This window comes from Chionomys nivalis, chromosome 6, assembly GCF_950005125.1.
Source record: "Chionomys nivalis chromosome 6, mChiNiv1.1, whole genome shotgun sequence".
Classification (NCBI taxonomy): Eukaryota; Metazoa; Chordata; class Mammalia; order Rodentia; family Cricetidae; genus Chionomys; species Chionomys nivalis.
Window position 1 is genome coordinate 68,639,976 of NC_080091.1, and position 16,534 is coordinate 68,656,509.

General features: G+C 47.5%; 1 protein-coding gene across 9 annotated transcripts in view; it reads left to right on the forward strand.

Annotated features, from left to right (window-relative positions):
* The first annotated feature begins 1,313 nt into the window (after nucleotides 1-1,313).
* Limch1 (LIM and calponin homology domains 1) overlaps nucleotides 1,314-16,534 on the forward strand; it is a 306,925-nt gene continuing 291,704 nt past the window's right edge. For 4 of the 9 annotated variants that reach the window (XM_057772409.1, XM_057772407.1, XM_057772415.1 and 1 more), the window contains exon 1: nucleotides 1,324-1,482. In XM_057772409.1, coding sequence (XP_057628392.1) covers nucleotides 1,387-1,482 — 96 coding nt within the window. In that variant the 5' untranslated portion in view covers nucleotides 1,324-1,386. Of the gene's footprint in view, nucleotides 1,483-16,534 lie in introns of all 9 variants that reach the window. The other 5 variants (XM_057772410.1, XM_057772416.1, XM_057772413.1 and 2 more) reach the window with 4 other exon arrangements.

The following is a 16,534-nucleotide window of genomic DNA, read 5'->3' on the forward strand; positions in this document are numbered from 1 at the left end:
CTTATCTTAGCATCTTTCGATTTGCATGTTTATTGTCTGGGCCCCCATGGGAATATCTGTATCATGAATACATAGTGGGGAAATATACAGAGAGGGGAGTCTCTTATAGCCCAGGCTGGCTTCGAATTCACTGGGTGCAAAAGATGACCTTGGATTTCGAATCTTTTGCCTCCATCCACCTCCTGACTGCTGGGATTACAGGTTTGTGCTTCTGTGACCTCTTATACTTGATGCTGGGGACAGAAACCAGGATCTTATGCACGCTGGGCAAGTGCTCTTAAAGCTGAGCTATATCCCAGCCTAAAAGTGCATTTCTTGAAGGCAAGATCTTCAGATTGTATCTTAGTTAGGGTCACTACTGCTGTGATGAAACACCATGACCAAAGCAACTTGGGGAGGAAAGCATTTATTGGTCTTACACTTCCATATCATGGTTCATCTTTGAAGGACAGGAACTCAAGCAGGGCAGGAACCTGGAGGCAGGAGCTGGAGGCAGGCCATGGAGGCTGCTGTTGATTGGCTTGCTTGTCATGGCTTCCTCAGCTTGCTTTCTTACAGAACCTAGGACCACCAGCCCAGGGATGGCACCACCCACAATGGGCTGAGCCCTCCCTTGTCAATCACTAATTAAGAAAATGTCCTACAGTCAGATTTTATGGAGGCGTTTGTTTTTTCAATTGAGGGTCCCTCATTTCAGATCATTCTAGTATGTGTCAATTGACATAAAACTAGCCAACACAAATTCAACACAAATTTTAAGAGTTTTTTGTTTGTTGCCATGTCTCCCCTCCTCCTGCCCAGTGCCTAGATTGGTGTCTGGCAAATAATAGGAGCTGAATAAATCATTTGACTGGGCCCAGGTAGCTTGTGGGAGTCCTCTCATCCTTTAACAGAAAGATCTGGTGGCTGCCTTCTGAATACTTAAGGGTGCAGGGCCAGGGGTTTAAGTTCTTGGCCTCAGGTCTGTGACTGGGAGGGACAGCAGGTGATGGCGAGTCCACCGAAGTAATGCTGTCTCCCCACTCCGCTTCACCCAGGTACAGCCTGATCCGTCCCCCATAGGAAGCCGGCCTGTGGCGGGACGTGCCGGGTGGCGGGCCGAATCCCTCCCACGGTCTTTGCGTGAGCAGGGAGGGACGCCCGGCGCTCCTGGCAGGTTATTTTTAGCTGGGGGAGGGGACGGAGCGGCAGGCCGGGCGACAGAGGCTGAGGTGGCCACGGCGTCCTCCGGCAGAGCGCGCCGCTGTCCTCGGGGACCTGCACGGTGGGGGCGGGGAAGGCGGCGGGAGAGCGCGGCGGGCGGGAAGGGGCGGAGAGCGCGCTCCTGCGGAGGCGGCTGTGCTCATCCCGGCGGCCAAGCGCTTCAGTGCTCACCGGGCTTCGCAGATGGCTTGCCCCGCTCTCGGTCTGGAAGCTCTTCAGCCCCTGCAGCCGGAACCACCTCCGGAGCCTGCCTTCACTGAGGCACAAAAGTGGATCGAGGTAGGTGCCGACGGCGACGGGCGGCCTTGCAGGGGCGCCCCGAGCTACTGCCCGGCGCGCAGCGCTCGCGGGTCCAGTTCCCCACCCCCCCCTTTCGTGGCCAGCTTCCTCAGGTCACCCACCGCGGCCTCCAGCGGACTGCGGTCCCCTGGCGTTGGAGCCCCGGGGTGGTGGGCGTGAACGGGGGGGGGGGGACGACGACACTGCGGTCTAGCAGTGCGCCTAGGGGCAGGAGGCGGTCCCCTGCGCCTTCATCCCTGCTCGCAATCTCGGCTCGGTTTGCAAGCGCTGCCATGGGAAGCGCAGTGCAAGCCGAAGCTCTGCAAACGCGCCAGGGGCTCGAGCTTCCAGAGCCCTTGCGGGAGCCGCATTTCAGGGTGTCCCGCTCTCTGCTCCTCATTTCACCTCTTGGCCTCCCTCCTCGCCCTTCCGGAGCAGAGTTTGGCAGTGTCTCCACAGAGGCTCATACCCATCGGAGAGCCTCTTGGCTGTGTTTTGGCACCGGTTCAGGTGCGAGGCTGGCGCAGAGCACAGCGTGGGGGAACCTGCAAGACCTAGTTGCGAGTGCACTATCCGCAGACACGATGCCCAGCCATGGCTGCCCCAGAGACCGCAGGGTGGGCTCTAGCAGGCCGTATTCCCGGCCAGGTTAGCACATTTCACTTCTTAAATGGCTCGGTGGAAGGCCAAGGAAATCACTGGAGCTCTCGGCTCAGTCCAGGAAGCGCTCGCTGGGTGATTCTGATTCATGATGTCTATCTGCAGGTGCAGCCCAGTAGCCCTGCGATGCCGAAACGACCGGCGTGGAGGGCGAGAGTGGGGGAGGTGATCCACTCGTTGAGCCCCTATTTCAATGAAATTATGCTTCCTTATACTTGTGGAAGGTTAATTTGGCCAAACGACACGTTACCCCCTTGACCCGACAGTTCAAAGGAGGATGTATGCGGCTAAGTCATGACCAAGCACAGATAAGCTTTACCGGACTCAGTTGTCACTTGGCGACCCCGTCCCCACCCTCGGGACAGCCCGGGTTTCCATTGTTGTTCGGGTGATAGAACTGTGGGGCTGCAGATTCAAACCTGCTGAGTTGCCTACAGAGGCCGGAGAAGGCTCCGGCCACCACCTTTTTTCAGGGTCAACCTTCTTCATGCATACAAAAGCGTCTCAGAGTTTGGAAATGGCTGCTTAAAAAACGGAGTTAAGGAAACAGAGTATACCAGACATTATTGCTAAAAGCTGGAGCTGGCGTGTCTCTTGATCCAGATAACTCCTTACCAGATGAGAAAACGACATCAGCTTCTTATTTTTGATGTGTGGCTGGAAGGCTTGAAGTGTGACAGGTGTTCTTTCTGCGCTTGGGGCTCCCAGGCCCCGCAGGAGACGTTTGTAGACGGTGGCGGTAGTGGAGAGTTGCGGGACTCTTTCAGGTTCTTGAACTGGAATATCCTTTGGAGAAAAATTGATTGTATTTTGGAGGTAAGGGAACACACAAGAGGAAGAATAACCTCTCTGTTCTCATAGGCAAGTGATTTATTTCCAGTTTCTTTAATTGATAGCAATATTGACAGGCTCTGCTTTTAAACGTGTATTGTGGCAACATTTCATACAGGATAGCATGGGAATCTGAATTGTACATCTTTATGAATTCTGGAGTGTGTACATCCCCTATAGCAAGCTCTCTGTCTTTTTTTTAAATTGATAGTATTTCAGGCTAAACATTACACAGTGTGGAGCATCAATTTTCATGTCAGCTTGAAGAAAGGAAGGGACAGTTTAAAGCAGAGCCAGGTTAAGCCCTCCACACAGATTGGTATCATTTTTGTTACTTTCCCCTTTAAAGCAGTCAAAGAAAGTGAAAACGCCAATGGGGTGTACCTGTGTGGCTTCAGGACCAGGCTGCCAGGCACGCTGCGTGTGCATAATTGAAGTGGCCTATCTCCTTTCACAGAGGAGTTGTATTTCACCGAAAGGGGAGTTTCTCCTTCCAAGCCTAGGAGGTATAAAAAGGTATTTGTGGGAGGGGGAGATAACTCAATGCCCCCTCCACCTTTTCTCTCACATTCCTCCTGAAATGTAAATGCCACGTGTGCAAACTGGGAGCCAGGGGCCATAACAGATGGTTTTGCACACTGTTGCCCAGTGAGCAAAGATTCCAGGGCTAATACAGCAATAATGCGTTTCTTAGTGTGAGCCACTTCCCGTGGGGATTCTTATCTGGAGACAATCGCATCTCCCGTTAGGGGTCCATTGTCTCCGGCAACATCCTCATTGGGAGGGCTTTGTTTTTCAGTTTTGTTCCATTGGTGATTAAATTTCCCACAGGCCTTTTCTTTTTCATTTTTCTTTTTCAGCAGTCAGGAATTTTTACCCTTTCAGAAAATGTTCCCTTGGGTGCAGCAGGTTAATAAACAAACTTCACCTACTACTCAGCCTCCTAGAGTCCGGGCTGTTCAGAGAATTTACTTTCCCAGACACAGGTTCTTAGCAGGAGTTTCGCGGCCTGCAGCCTTGACTATTTGAAGACCCTGTTGCTGGGTAGGAAATATGGTCCAGAAGCCAGGCTTCCTGCCCTCCCTCCCCTCAGCTTCTGACTTAGATGCTAAAGCAGGACTTGGTCACAACTGGGTAGGGGCAAGCTGGGTCACATTTCAGCGACTTTCATGGGTGTGAGAACAGGATGGGTGCCTTACTGTGCGTTTGGGGAGGGTCCTGAGGACACAGCACAGTTCCACCAGCAGGCAGAGGCGAGGCTAACTTCCTATCATATTGCCCTTCTGGTTCGTTTTCCCAAGCCCCGTCAGCAAGGCCTGCACAGTGAGCCAAGAGGCCTAACTTCCTAGCTGGAAATCCTTGGGTGGAGTCCCAGGTCTGTCACTTCTAGCCCAGCGACCTTGGACAAACGGCTTTTCCTGCCCTTCTGTTTCCAGATATTTTCTTTGAAAGATACCTCGAGTGAACAACAAAACAACAAAGGGGTATTGTTGAAACATCTGTAAAACAGGACATCAAAGAATATCTCACCTCGTAGGCGCGCCGGAGGGTCTAATAAGTGAAAATACTTTAAAATGCTTAGATGGGGACTTGGGATAAGGTGAGTGGTTAGAGCTCTTGCCGGGCGAGTGTGAGGACTGGGATTGGGATCTGCAGAGTCTACCGTGGTCCACCTCTAGTTCCAGCACTGGGATCCCCATGCAAGCTGGCTCGACTAGCCCGTAGCCATGAGTTCTGTCTTGAAGAATAAGATGGGGAGTGGTCCAGGAAGACTCTTGATGTCAATGTACACAAGCACACACATGTGTACATGCACTGGTACCCGTACACACACCTGTGAGCACACACAAACAAACACACTCCACATGCGGATGTTAGGAATAGCACCCGGTACTGTTTGAGTGACAGGATCACAGTTACCCTTTGTATTACTGTTGCTGTTATTCTTCTGTTATCCTCATTGCTACCCCTGTTGGTGCTGTTGCTAATAGCAACTAAATTTGATTTTGTCCTGTTTCGGTTTTACTCTGTTACTATCTTGTTTTATTTATGATTAGTTTGTGTTTCCGAACCAGGGATTGGGCAAGTGCTCTCTCACTGAACTAACATCCCTAGACTTATATTGATGCTCTGAGACTGGGGCTTGCTAAGTAGCCCAGACTGACCTTGAATCTGGGTCCTCCTGGACGACAGGCATTCCTGGGATCACAGGCATATACTACCAATGCCTGGCACCAAGCCTGAGTTTGAAAGAAATTCTTCGGAACCATACGTTTCTAGCATACAAAATACAGTTCAGTTACCTCCCGATTTCACTTCATTGTCTCACTCTGTTTTAATACTTACTTATGCTGGGGACCAAATCCAAGTCTAGGCAGGGGTTGACACAATCTCAGTCTAGCAATTCTGGATATTTGGGCTAGATATGAAATAGATGCTATGTGTTACTATTGGTTGGGAGCTGTGAACCCCTAGATCCTGAATATCTTATAAACAACTTGTTTTCCCGTGATCTGAGCACCTACAGCTGCTCTGAGCATGAGACCCTCGGGATCCTGATGGCAGGGGAGTAGTTTCTGGTATGTTTGGCTGGGGCGTGGCTATCTCTATATAAGCTGCCCCTGGACACAATAAAGGGGGCATTCTTGGGGCATTCTGGCTTCAAGGATGACCCGTGCCTCTGTCTCTGTGTCTTTGTGTGTTTCAATCTCCAGCCCCTTGCCCGGTTCCCGAACTGTATGGTAGCGCATAGAGCTCGGAGGGGCCCGGTACGCTACACTATTGTTTGACTTTAGGGTCTGAGGAGAGCCTGTGATAGCTCACTCATGAGGTGACCTCCCAGTCCACCAAGACTTAGAGAATTACTGTTCACTATTAGGTTGGACTTCAAACTTTAACATGTAGTTTTGCTCCCAAACGCCGAGAAGAGTCTTCGGTGCCTCTCGCCTCGCAGACAGTCAGTACGTTAAACTGGAGGCTGGCTTGGTAGCGGCTCATTTCGATGCCTCCTCTCTTCTGTGCTAATATTGATGTTTGTTTGCAGGTAGATGATTCTAATGTGACTGGTTCTCCTCTCCCATTTGTCCTCCACCCACAACAATATTAATCTGTTCTAATCTTTCTTTTTCTCTTAAGTGCCAGACATTTTCTGGAGGACCAGATGTCCCTTCAGCTGGGTTCCACTTGATTTGGATTTGGAACAGGTTGTCAAGCTTTTCAAAGGGCGGGGCTGAAGATTTCAACCCCACTCAGCCGTCTCAATTTGAAGAGTTTTTGGATTGCTTTACCTTGAGTGGTAGCGTGCCCATGGGTTTTTGGTGATGAGCCCCGCCTTACTTGTAACCTAAGGATTGTTTCACTTGAGTGGAAACTTCGTTTCCCTATAGCCACAGGGAATTGCCACATCTCCTGCATCTTCATCTGAGAGTTATTCGCCTTTTATTCATATCTGATTTTGAAGACTAAATGCACTTCCGGTGTCTTAGCGCTCTTGATACTGGAAGGCTTGGCAGGAGCGGAAATTTATGGGTGGCCTTTGAGTTCATTTAGTATTTTGTGGCCAGGAACTACGGCGTTGGTCATGCCATGGTGTAAGTTGTACAGTCATTCAGGTTCTCTGGAAGGACTCCTTTAAATCTTTTTTAAATTGTAGTGAGGATTAGGTTTACAAATATTTCTCCAGCTTTGCATATGAGAGATGAAGAAAGTGCAAACCCCTTTTGGCTGGATGGAGAAAGCCAATGTATAGACCAGGGCAAGCAGTGTCTTTCTCACAATGGCATGTAAATTGTCTGTCTTGTTTGAATACAAGGGCTGCTGTGACACAGTGCTGTCACATGGTAGGAGAACAGTGAAGTCTAAGAGATTTGGGGAAAGGGGAAGTGGAACAGGACTGGGAGCTGACTCTTCTTGCCTCAGAGTCTCCATGGAAACTGATTGTATCAAACAAACTCTAAATGGGCAGAGTTTGGCCACTAAGAAGGGGGAGGGGAAGGGAGGACTTTAGCTTCCAGCAGCTAGAGCTCGGAGCACCCTGCTCTTCACTGACAGATGACAAAGGACCTATGATGTCCACATCTGGCTTTGACTTCATGGGTGGCAGTCAGTGCTAGGTGGGACAAGGCAGAACTTGAAGTACTGGAAATTGAGAGGTTTTTTCCTTTCTTTCATTAGATGGCCCTCAGGAGGCAGCATGCTGAGGAGCTAAGGATGCTGATAATGCTTAGGATAAGAAACTGTATTTATGGAGTGTTTACTGTGTGTTGGCACTGGGTAAATTCTTCTCTCTCTCTCCCTCCCTCCCTCCCTCCCTCCCTCCCTCCCTTCCTCCCTCCCTTCCTGTTTTATTGAGACAGTCTTTCTATATAGCTCTGGCTGCCTTGGAACTTGTTGTGTAGACTAGGCCACCCTCAAACTCAGTTTTTTTTTTTTGCCTCCTAAGTCTTGGATCTAAAGGTATGCAAATTCTGTGTTTTCATAATAAGTACTGTTGGCGTTACCCCACTTCCAGATGTGGAAGGTGAAGATCCGACAGGTTAAGGGTCTTGTAAATGGTACTAAATGGTAAATGTCAGCGAAAGGTTAAGGGTCTTGTAAATGGTACTAAATGGTAAATGTCAGCGAAAGGACAGTGATCTATAGCATTGTTTCTTAGATTTCACAAATATATGTATATATTATATATTAATATATATTGTATATACACTAAACATTAATATAGGTTATACTATCATATACTAGTATATGTTATAGAGAAGGATGTGTTGTATATATATATATATACTATATATGTTAGTACACATTACATATACATATATATTACAAACATATTTCCAGTTATCTAAAATTTATAGGTAAGGAACCTGGCTTCTAGAAACCAGGAAAGTTTAATTTTCCAATCGGTTAAATTGCATAGCCCTTCCATCTGATTCCTTCTGGATCTCTCATTTAGGACCCTGCATCACTTGTAAGGACTGTGTTTGGCAGTGCAGAGGTTCACCTCTTGTGTTGGGACAACGTGTAGATTTGGGAGCTGCAGCTGCCCAGACCAGCCTGTTCCCTGTAGCTCATGCTTTTCCTCTTCAGGACTCAGGATTGGTCTCATGTGGGCAGGCCACCTCCCAGTTCCCTGGGGGGGGGGCTACCGAGGCGGCAGGTGAGAGGAATCGGGCTGCCCGCCTGGCTTGCTTGCCTTCATCTCAAAGGAATGAGGACAGATGCTGAAGTGTTTAATGCCCGCTGATAGAGGTCATGGCTCTCCTCACACCTTTCTCTTCAGTGCTGCTCTGTTGCAAGTGCTCCTAACACTACCCTCACATTCCCTGGATAACTCCACTGAATAAAAACAACTCCTGTGTGGTCTGCAGGTTTTGTTCTTCAAATGGGATGTGGCGGGAGGAAAACACCTTTGCTAGTACTGGTGTATTCCAGCGCCCCGACACCCTGATCTTTGCCACATCTCCTGCATTTTCATCTGAGAGTTTTCCTCTCTGAGCAGAACTATATCTTTGTAGTGAAGGTGTTGAATTCGACCAAGAGGCAGATCCTCCTGAGAGGGGAAGGGAAGCCTCTGTCAGCCATCAGTGTCTCACCATAAGCAGCTAAAGAACCTGGATATACAGTTCTGGAATTTGCTGTGGTTGACATCCCTGTGGTCTGTGTTGTCACTATATTGTGGTCTTGAGCTTCATGGAATTTTTTGTTTCATTTATTTGTTTGTATGTTTATTTTTAGGTAGGGCTATGTAACCCAAGTTGGCTTTGAACTCAGGTTCTTGGGTCTCGGCCTCTGGAGTACTGGCTAGGATTATAAGCATGCACCACCATGCCCAGCTGATTTTTGATTAAGCTACTCTCATTGGAACAGTTTGTTCTTTTTAAGCATAGTTCACTGCTTTGAGAGTTTAAAAAAAATGGAATTTTTGTAATGCATTTCCTCCCTTGTCCTTAAGGATGTGTGTGTGTTTATATTCTAAGCAAAGGAAAGTATCCGATGTGTATTGCATGTAAGGAGACATAGAGAAAGAATGACTTCAGTGCGGCTGAATGAGAAAATGAAAGGCCACTAGAACTTAGCTGCTAAGTGACTGATAATTACAATGGGAGCTGAAACGGAAGGGTTCCCAGATAATATGGGGGAAATAATAGTTCTTTTTAAAGAGAATGACATAATTTTGGCAACATCACCAGGACACGAGATGTTGTATCTATCTCTGTGTACATGGAGGAATGACGTAATGGAATTCAAGTCTACAGTGGAAAAGCTCCATGTTCGCAGCGTTGTGAACAGCACAGCCAAAGCGATGTTCTTGTGCACCGGACCCTGACGGGGTAGCTGTAGGATCCCAAAGGATCACCTCTGACATCAGGAAAAAGGCAAGGTGACTTGGTCTTTTGCCATGCACCTACACAGTCACTTGGCAAATACCTTTTCCCGCTATACTTAACACTGCCAGCAAAATGGTGTTTGTGTCTACACTGAGCTGTAACGAATAAAGTGGTAAGCTGGTGGCGAAGGCTGGCCCACCCGTGCCCTACAGTCTCACTAGTAGTCACCGTGGTGAGCTACTAGGAGGTACGTTTGTCTTTCTGGCCACCCTTATGTGTGAGGGACAGTCCCTGCCATTACCTTATGACCTTGATATAGGGGCATAATTGAAGACCAAGTTAGAACCTACCCACACTTGCTTTTTGAGTAAAGCTCCAGGGTAGAAAGGTTGTGGCTTTTTCATTGCCACGACCCAACCCTTCAGAAGACAAAAAAGCCTCAGCCTCACGTGTGACCACGTGAGTCCACACCAAGTATGGAGCCACAGCTCCGTTTATTCTAAGGGGCCCATCGTTCTTTGCCTTCATTGCACGCCATTTCTAGCAAATGGTACTTGATTCTTTTATTTTAATTGGATATTTTACTCTAATCAAAATGACAAGCACTTGGGGCTGGAGAGGTGGCTCAGAGGTTAAAAGCTTTGGCTGCTCTTTCAGAGGACCCGGGTTCAATTCCCGGCACCCACGTGGCAGTCCATACCTGGTCTGTACTCCCAGTTCCAAGGCTGCTGACAGCCTCACACAGACATACGTGCAGGCAAAACTCCAATAAACATAACATAAAAATAAATTATAAAAAATAGCAACCACTCAAATGGTTTGAACTATGAAATTAATTAGTTGGGAGGCCCAGTCGGAACCCATTTGTAAGTGTTGTTTTTTATAAACCATGGTTTAAAAAAATCAGCATCAGCATGTGAAAATGTGATTGAAAATTCCTTTTCTGAGAGAAGTGTCCTGAGTTCTAGTGGTGTGCCAGGCCCAGTGAGGACCCAGAGTTACGTGATACAAAGCTCACACAGCTCCTTCCCCACGAAAATCACACTGAGTGAGAGGAATTAGACTAAGAAGCGCATAATTACAGGTTAGCTTATGTATATTCTAAAGATGAAGAGTAGGCTGGGTGTGGGGGTGCATTCCTATAAGCCTCTAGTGTTAGCATATGGGAGGCTGAGGCAGGGGGATTGGAAGCAGGGTACGTTATAGTATGTTAAGACTAGGTTTCAAAATGAAATGGGTACATGAATAAGTAAATAAATGCTGTGTGGGGTGTTTAAGGTGGAAGAATTCTTTCTGAGGATGAGGGTTTTTAGTGAAGGTAAAAGGCGAGCCAAGGACATTCTAGGATTCTAAGCAGGAGTGTTAGACTGATGCTGATTTGTGACTTTTATTATGATCGTACTGTTTTAGCTGGGATTGTAGCTGAGTGACAGAGCACTTGTCTAGTGTGTGAGAGACCCTGTGTTTAACTTCCAGTACTAACACACGCAAACACACACACATACACACACATACACACACTAGCCTAGAACACTGCACAGGTAGGGTGAAGGTCTCTTGTGTGGAGAGGGACAGGGAACAAAAGTTGTTAAATATGATCATATATGTATTTCCCGTTTATTCCTTCTGGCTGAGCTCTGCGCCCCAGACTTAGAGTGTGGCAGTCTAGGCCAGGGTTCTGCCGCTGAGCTGCAGCCCTAGCCTCCACGAATATACTTGCAGGCTGCACAGAGGGTCAGCAGCATGGCTAACCAGATCCTTTTATCCAAGTCACAGAGACAGTCAGAGCTCTTTTTCAAGGAGAAATGTCAGAGAAGACCTTGGGATTTACATCACAGGATTTAGGATTAAAACTCTAAGGCAAAATGGAGTTTGTAGAAGTCTGCCCTGTACTTGGATTGAGAGAAGGAACTGGAAGAAATCTGTCTGCTTTGCCAGGTGTGAGTAGAGAAATTTTGTACAAGATCCCAGGTGACAATTCACAGATGTCCTCTGATTTGGAAGGGCCAGTATGTATAACAGACTTCATCGCCACATCACTGGTCCAGGAAGTGGAACTGGAGACTACAATTGTCCCTTGTAAGATGCTTTCTAGAAGATTCTGATGTACCTGTTTCATTGTTGTTGCTCAGAACTTAAGTACCATAGCTGCTACTGAAGAAGGTACTTTCCTCCTCCTTCCCCTCCTTCATCATCACCATCACCATCATCATCATCGTCATCATCATCGTCATCATCAGTCTTGTCCAAGAATCTATGTCCCAATTCTCAGGAGAAAGGGAATGGACCCTGGGATGTCCCGTCCTCACATCCGCAGGGACAAATTCTTTAGGCGTTTCAACACGATTGCCTTGGTGACCTTCTCTCCAGTTGGTTAAGCCGGCAGCTCTCTTCTTTCCCGGGTATACTATACTCAGAGCATTTGTCTCTCTCAGAAGAGAGAATGTCCTGTTTTACTATAATGAATATCTTTTGTGTGGGAACTACCTAATTTGATAAGCCCCAGAGCTCCCATGGCCAAAGATCAGCTCTTCGTCCTCCTCATTTATTTAGCTAGGCAGGTTAGCCACAACTCCTGCAGCCACCGAGAGTCTGTCCTTGCCCAGACAGTGAGAGTCACTTGATTGGCATTTGGACTCTGCAGAGACAGAGAAAATAGAAGCTGTTGCCGCTCTAACAGGAAACAAAGTGGTTTTTTTAAAAAAGAGTGATTTAAGAAAGCAGTTCACCTGAGTGTGGCCCAGACACAGTGATTGGATTCCTGGAACGTGATTCTACCTCGGGCCCTTTGGTAGGTGATACCTGCTGGAGGAATCATTTCACGAGTAGCCCTCCCCATAGGCTGGCCTCCGGTAGCACTCACAGAATTGAGTTCTGGGCTAGAACTGATGGTGGATGCAGGCAAGTCCCAGGATGTTTATCTTTCCCCGTCCTCAGCTCTGCACCACTTCTAGTGCCCTTCCCCCACCTATTCCAGATGCCCAGCGAGTTCTTATTTCTTAATAGGAGAGAAAGATTGGAGTACTTCTGATTACAAGATATTCAGCTTGAGAAAACATGGAAGAGTGTTTATGAGAGGTGGCCTCGCACGTGTGTGTGTGTGTGTGTGTGTGCGCGCGCGCGCGCATGCATGTATGTGTGCGTGTGTATGTAGTGTGTGTTTAACTAGGCAGGTGTTCTCACAAGGACACTGGCCCCCACAAAATTAACTAGTAAACCATCATGGCTGTGACCACCGTTACAGCCTAGTGTGAGCTCAGAGAAGCAACCTCTTCTCCGCCTCTCCCATGGGAAGTGGAAAACCAAATGGCTATGGGGCTGAAGCTGTCATCGCAGACAGATGTAGTTACCGTCTGTTTCCTAAGGGAGCTTGTAAGTTGTCATAAATGGGAGGGGTTGGGGACAAGCGAAAGCCTGACTCATCCTGTTGCAAAAGTCAGTGGAATGCGATGTGGTACTGTGACCTAGCTAGCCCAGAGCCAGAGTAAATAATAATGGTGATGATAGTGAAAGCAGACCCACTCCTAGCCCATTTGTTATGTGCGGGTGATGGTGTAGATGCTTAAGCTAATGATATGATAAATATAAATCTGTAACATCTGGTGCAATGTTTCTCGATCAAGCAGTTTTATGCATATCTCACAGATGGGGAAATTGGAGCCCAGAAATGTTAACTGATTTGACTGAAGCCACATAGCAAGCAAGTAGCAGACGTGAGAGTTAAACCTAAGGCAGTTGAGTTTGGCCTGTGACTGCTATGTTCATAAGGAGATCCCAGCCACAGACATTAAGTGACTGACCTGCCCACCCCGCCCCCTAGCTTAGCCCCTTCCCGAGATGCTGTTTACTGAGCAGCAGCATCTCTGCAAAGCCGTGTTGGTTGCTAGGAAACAGTTCCTGCTATCTGGTACCCATGCACGTTCTCTTCATCTGAAGCCCTTGCAGTATTTTTTGAAAGAGAAAATTTGTCAGGAGAGGGTTAGGACTTGAAGAAAAAAATCCTGATAGGAGTAGAATGGACCAGGCCAACGGGTGGGACTTTCTCCTCTCCTCTTCACCTCTCCTCCCCAATCTTTCCTCATTCACTGGACTCTTCCTCCATCTCTGGATTTGGATGGCCTTGGATACAACACAGAAATGAGATGGTTATCAACAAGACAAAAGCTCATGGAATCGGTGCTCTGTTAAGTGTTCTGTATGTGGTTTCCTGTTTAGACCATAGTCACATGTCTACTACCCCCATGTCCCTTCAGGCTCTTTCTTTATTGGTTCTGTCTCTGTAAGTGTCACTCCTGTGGAGTTGGGTGGGTAGGTTGGTTGGGATCCTGTGTGGTTCCTGGACTCCCACCTGGTGTCTTGCGACAGTTCTTTTCTTGGTTTGTCCTGGCACCCCCAGACCGCAGCTCCCCTCTTCAAACACTTGCCTGGTGTCGTCCCTGATGTTCTGAACAAATACATTTGCACTGCGTGGGTTTCTGCTTGAATGTGACTCGTGCGCGTGCACCTTTCCCGGGGTCGTACACACGGGAGAGAGTGTTCTGCCAGTGAGTTTCTACAACCCTCCTGTGAGCCTTTGATTAGCACTTGGTATTTATTACTTTTCTCACCACTGTGAAAAAGATGCCTGGAAAAGGTACCTGAAGGGAGGAAGGCTTATTTTGGCTCAAAGATTGGAAGGGGAGGCTCCCTCTTGGCTGGGAAAGCGAGGCTGCAGAGCACGGAGTGGCTGATTCTGCCGCTGCAGTGGTCAGGAAGCGGAGAGAGCAAATGGGAAGGTTTGGAGACCAAACTTTCAAACACGTGAGCCTGTGGGGAATAGTTCACATTCGAACTGCAGGACACTTTAACCTGTTCTGCCACCAAACAGCAGCAGTGAGCTGGATAGGCTGGAGGAAATCAATATGGCGGCCAGAAAGGCCATCACCCTATTTATGTGCTAGATACTGTTTGGCTTCAGGGTCCATGAAAAGTCCAGATTTCCCCAGATCTGCCTACATTTTATCTTTGTTTCCAGAATGGCCCGCCTTGTCCTTTCTTCCACTCTCCCTTCATGTCCTGTTGCACCCTAACTTGTATTTCTTACTAAAATTCTACATTAGTCAATTTTGGGAAATAACATCTTTTTTTTTTTTTTTTTTTTTTCAATTCTGATCATTTTCAGTGCTCTTGTTTCTGCTTATGTGTTGGTCACAAAACTGCATGTTTCTGTTCCTGTGTGGGCTCGACTTTCCAAGTGGCCTGGTGAACCCTAATATTGATGTGGTGGGATGGGACGCTCACTCTCCCTGTTGTTCCGAGTGCTGAGTTGTATGATACATTTGCAGTTTAATTTCTTATTTGAGTTTATACTGTAGCATATTTATATTTAGTAAATTTTCACTTGATTTTTTTTTTTTGTGTGTGTGTGTGCGAGTCTGTTAGTATTTTTATGGTTGTACAGTGAAAGCTCACCTGGATTTGGTTTTAGGGAAGTAGAAGGCCTCCCAGCTCCCCGAGAGTGTGGATAGAGTCCCACTTCCCAGGCTGACTCAGCCATATCAGTGATACTGGAGAAGACCTGGGTTCTCTCAGCTGTCCCACTGGGCTGGGCCTTGTGTGGCATTGTATAATGCCATTTGCCTGCCCTGTTCCAGCCCAAGAAGTCCAGTGAGTTCTGGCTAAGACAAGGTGAATCCAGCCTTCCAGCTCTCCTTACATCCCTGGGCAGAGAAAGCTGTCATAGTCTTCATTCGTGATGTCCAGGGGGCTGGAGCTGATTAGCCCAGGCCTGTCAGACTCTGGTCTGGTCTATCCCTGTCAAAGGGCTTGGCTGCTACCTAACAAACAAGCAGGGGGTTCTTAAAGGAAAATCTGGGAGCTTGTGGTAAACAAAACAAACAAAACAAAACAACCACAACTGCAAGAAGTAAATGAGGAAGGAGCCAAGAACACCTATTATTGCACTATGATGATCTTCGGAGATAGCACAATCAGTGAAATGTTTACTGTGTAAGATAAGGACCCGAGTTGACTCCTAGAACCTACCTAGAAAGCCAGGCATAGAATCCTAATCTTGGGGAGGTGGGGACAGAAGGGTCCCTGGAACTCACTGGCCAGCCTAACCTATTTAAGGTGAGCTCTATGTTTTACAGAAGCCCTGTCTCTAAACTGAGTTGGATGGCTGAGGTTGGCCTCTGGGTTCCACACACAAAATGATCATGTAGTCATATATAGGAACACATTTCCTGGATGATAAGGAAGGGAGGAATAAGATAAAAACAAACTGTGGCTCCTTCCTTAAGGGGACAATGGGATTGTAATCCTGGAGTGATTTAAAAAGAGCCATCAATAAATTGCTTTATTCCCTATTCTTTTTTTGAACAAGGTCTTACTGTGTAGCTCAAGCCACCCAGAAACTTGTCATCTTCCTGCATCAGCCTCCCAAGTGCTGGGATGATAGCTGTGTACCTCTCTGCCCAGCTTTATTTCTGTTTTGTGTAGCTTAAAAAGTCAATTTTGGAGGTGTCATCGAGTATCAGGTACCCACACCTAATTGGTTCCATTAGCTGTAAAAGGTGGGCACAATGAACTGCGTGGATTTTAAGCCTTGATTAAGGAAACAAAAGGCCTTTATCTTGGGAACTTCAGTTCTTTTCTTCCTAGTCTTTACAGGAATGTACTTGTATTGAATTATAAGCTGACAGGTTTTAAGGAGGCTTGGAGGTAATAGTCCATTCCAGTGGTGACTGGTTGTGTTTCCCCTGGCTATTTCACATCCCCCGGAGGCCTAGGAAGAGCCACAGGGTTCAGTCACTCCTGGCTGGACCCTGGGATCCAGAGCATGCCAGCTTTACCCGAGCACCCCCCAGGCATGCTGCTAAAAGTGGACACAGCGGCTGTCGCCCACTGATCCTCTGCACTGAATAACCCAGATTGGCAGAGCACAGCTGGGGCTCGATGCCGCCCAAGTCCGGGAAAGAGATAGGTAAAAATAAAACTGAACTGCAGCTTAGCTGGCGTTGAGATCCTTCGAAGCTGCCTGGGCTGGCTAGCTCTCCGTCATAATTTTCCTTCTTTTTGCAGGGAAATAGTGGTGATGATTAGAAAGGATTGTTTTCTAGGTTTCTTAGCGTCGCAAAGCAGATTTGTCTATCACAGTGGAGTTGGGGTGATTGTGCGTGGGGGTGAGAACTGGGAAAGGTGAACATGTTGCCTTCGTGAATTTATTTATCCTAGTAACATTAAGTCAGTTTCTT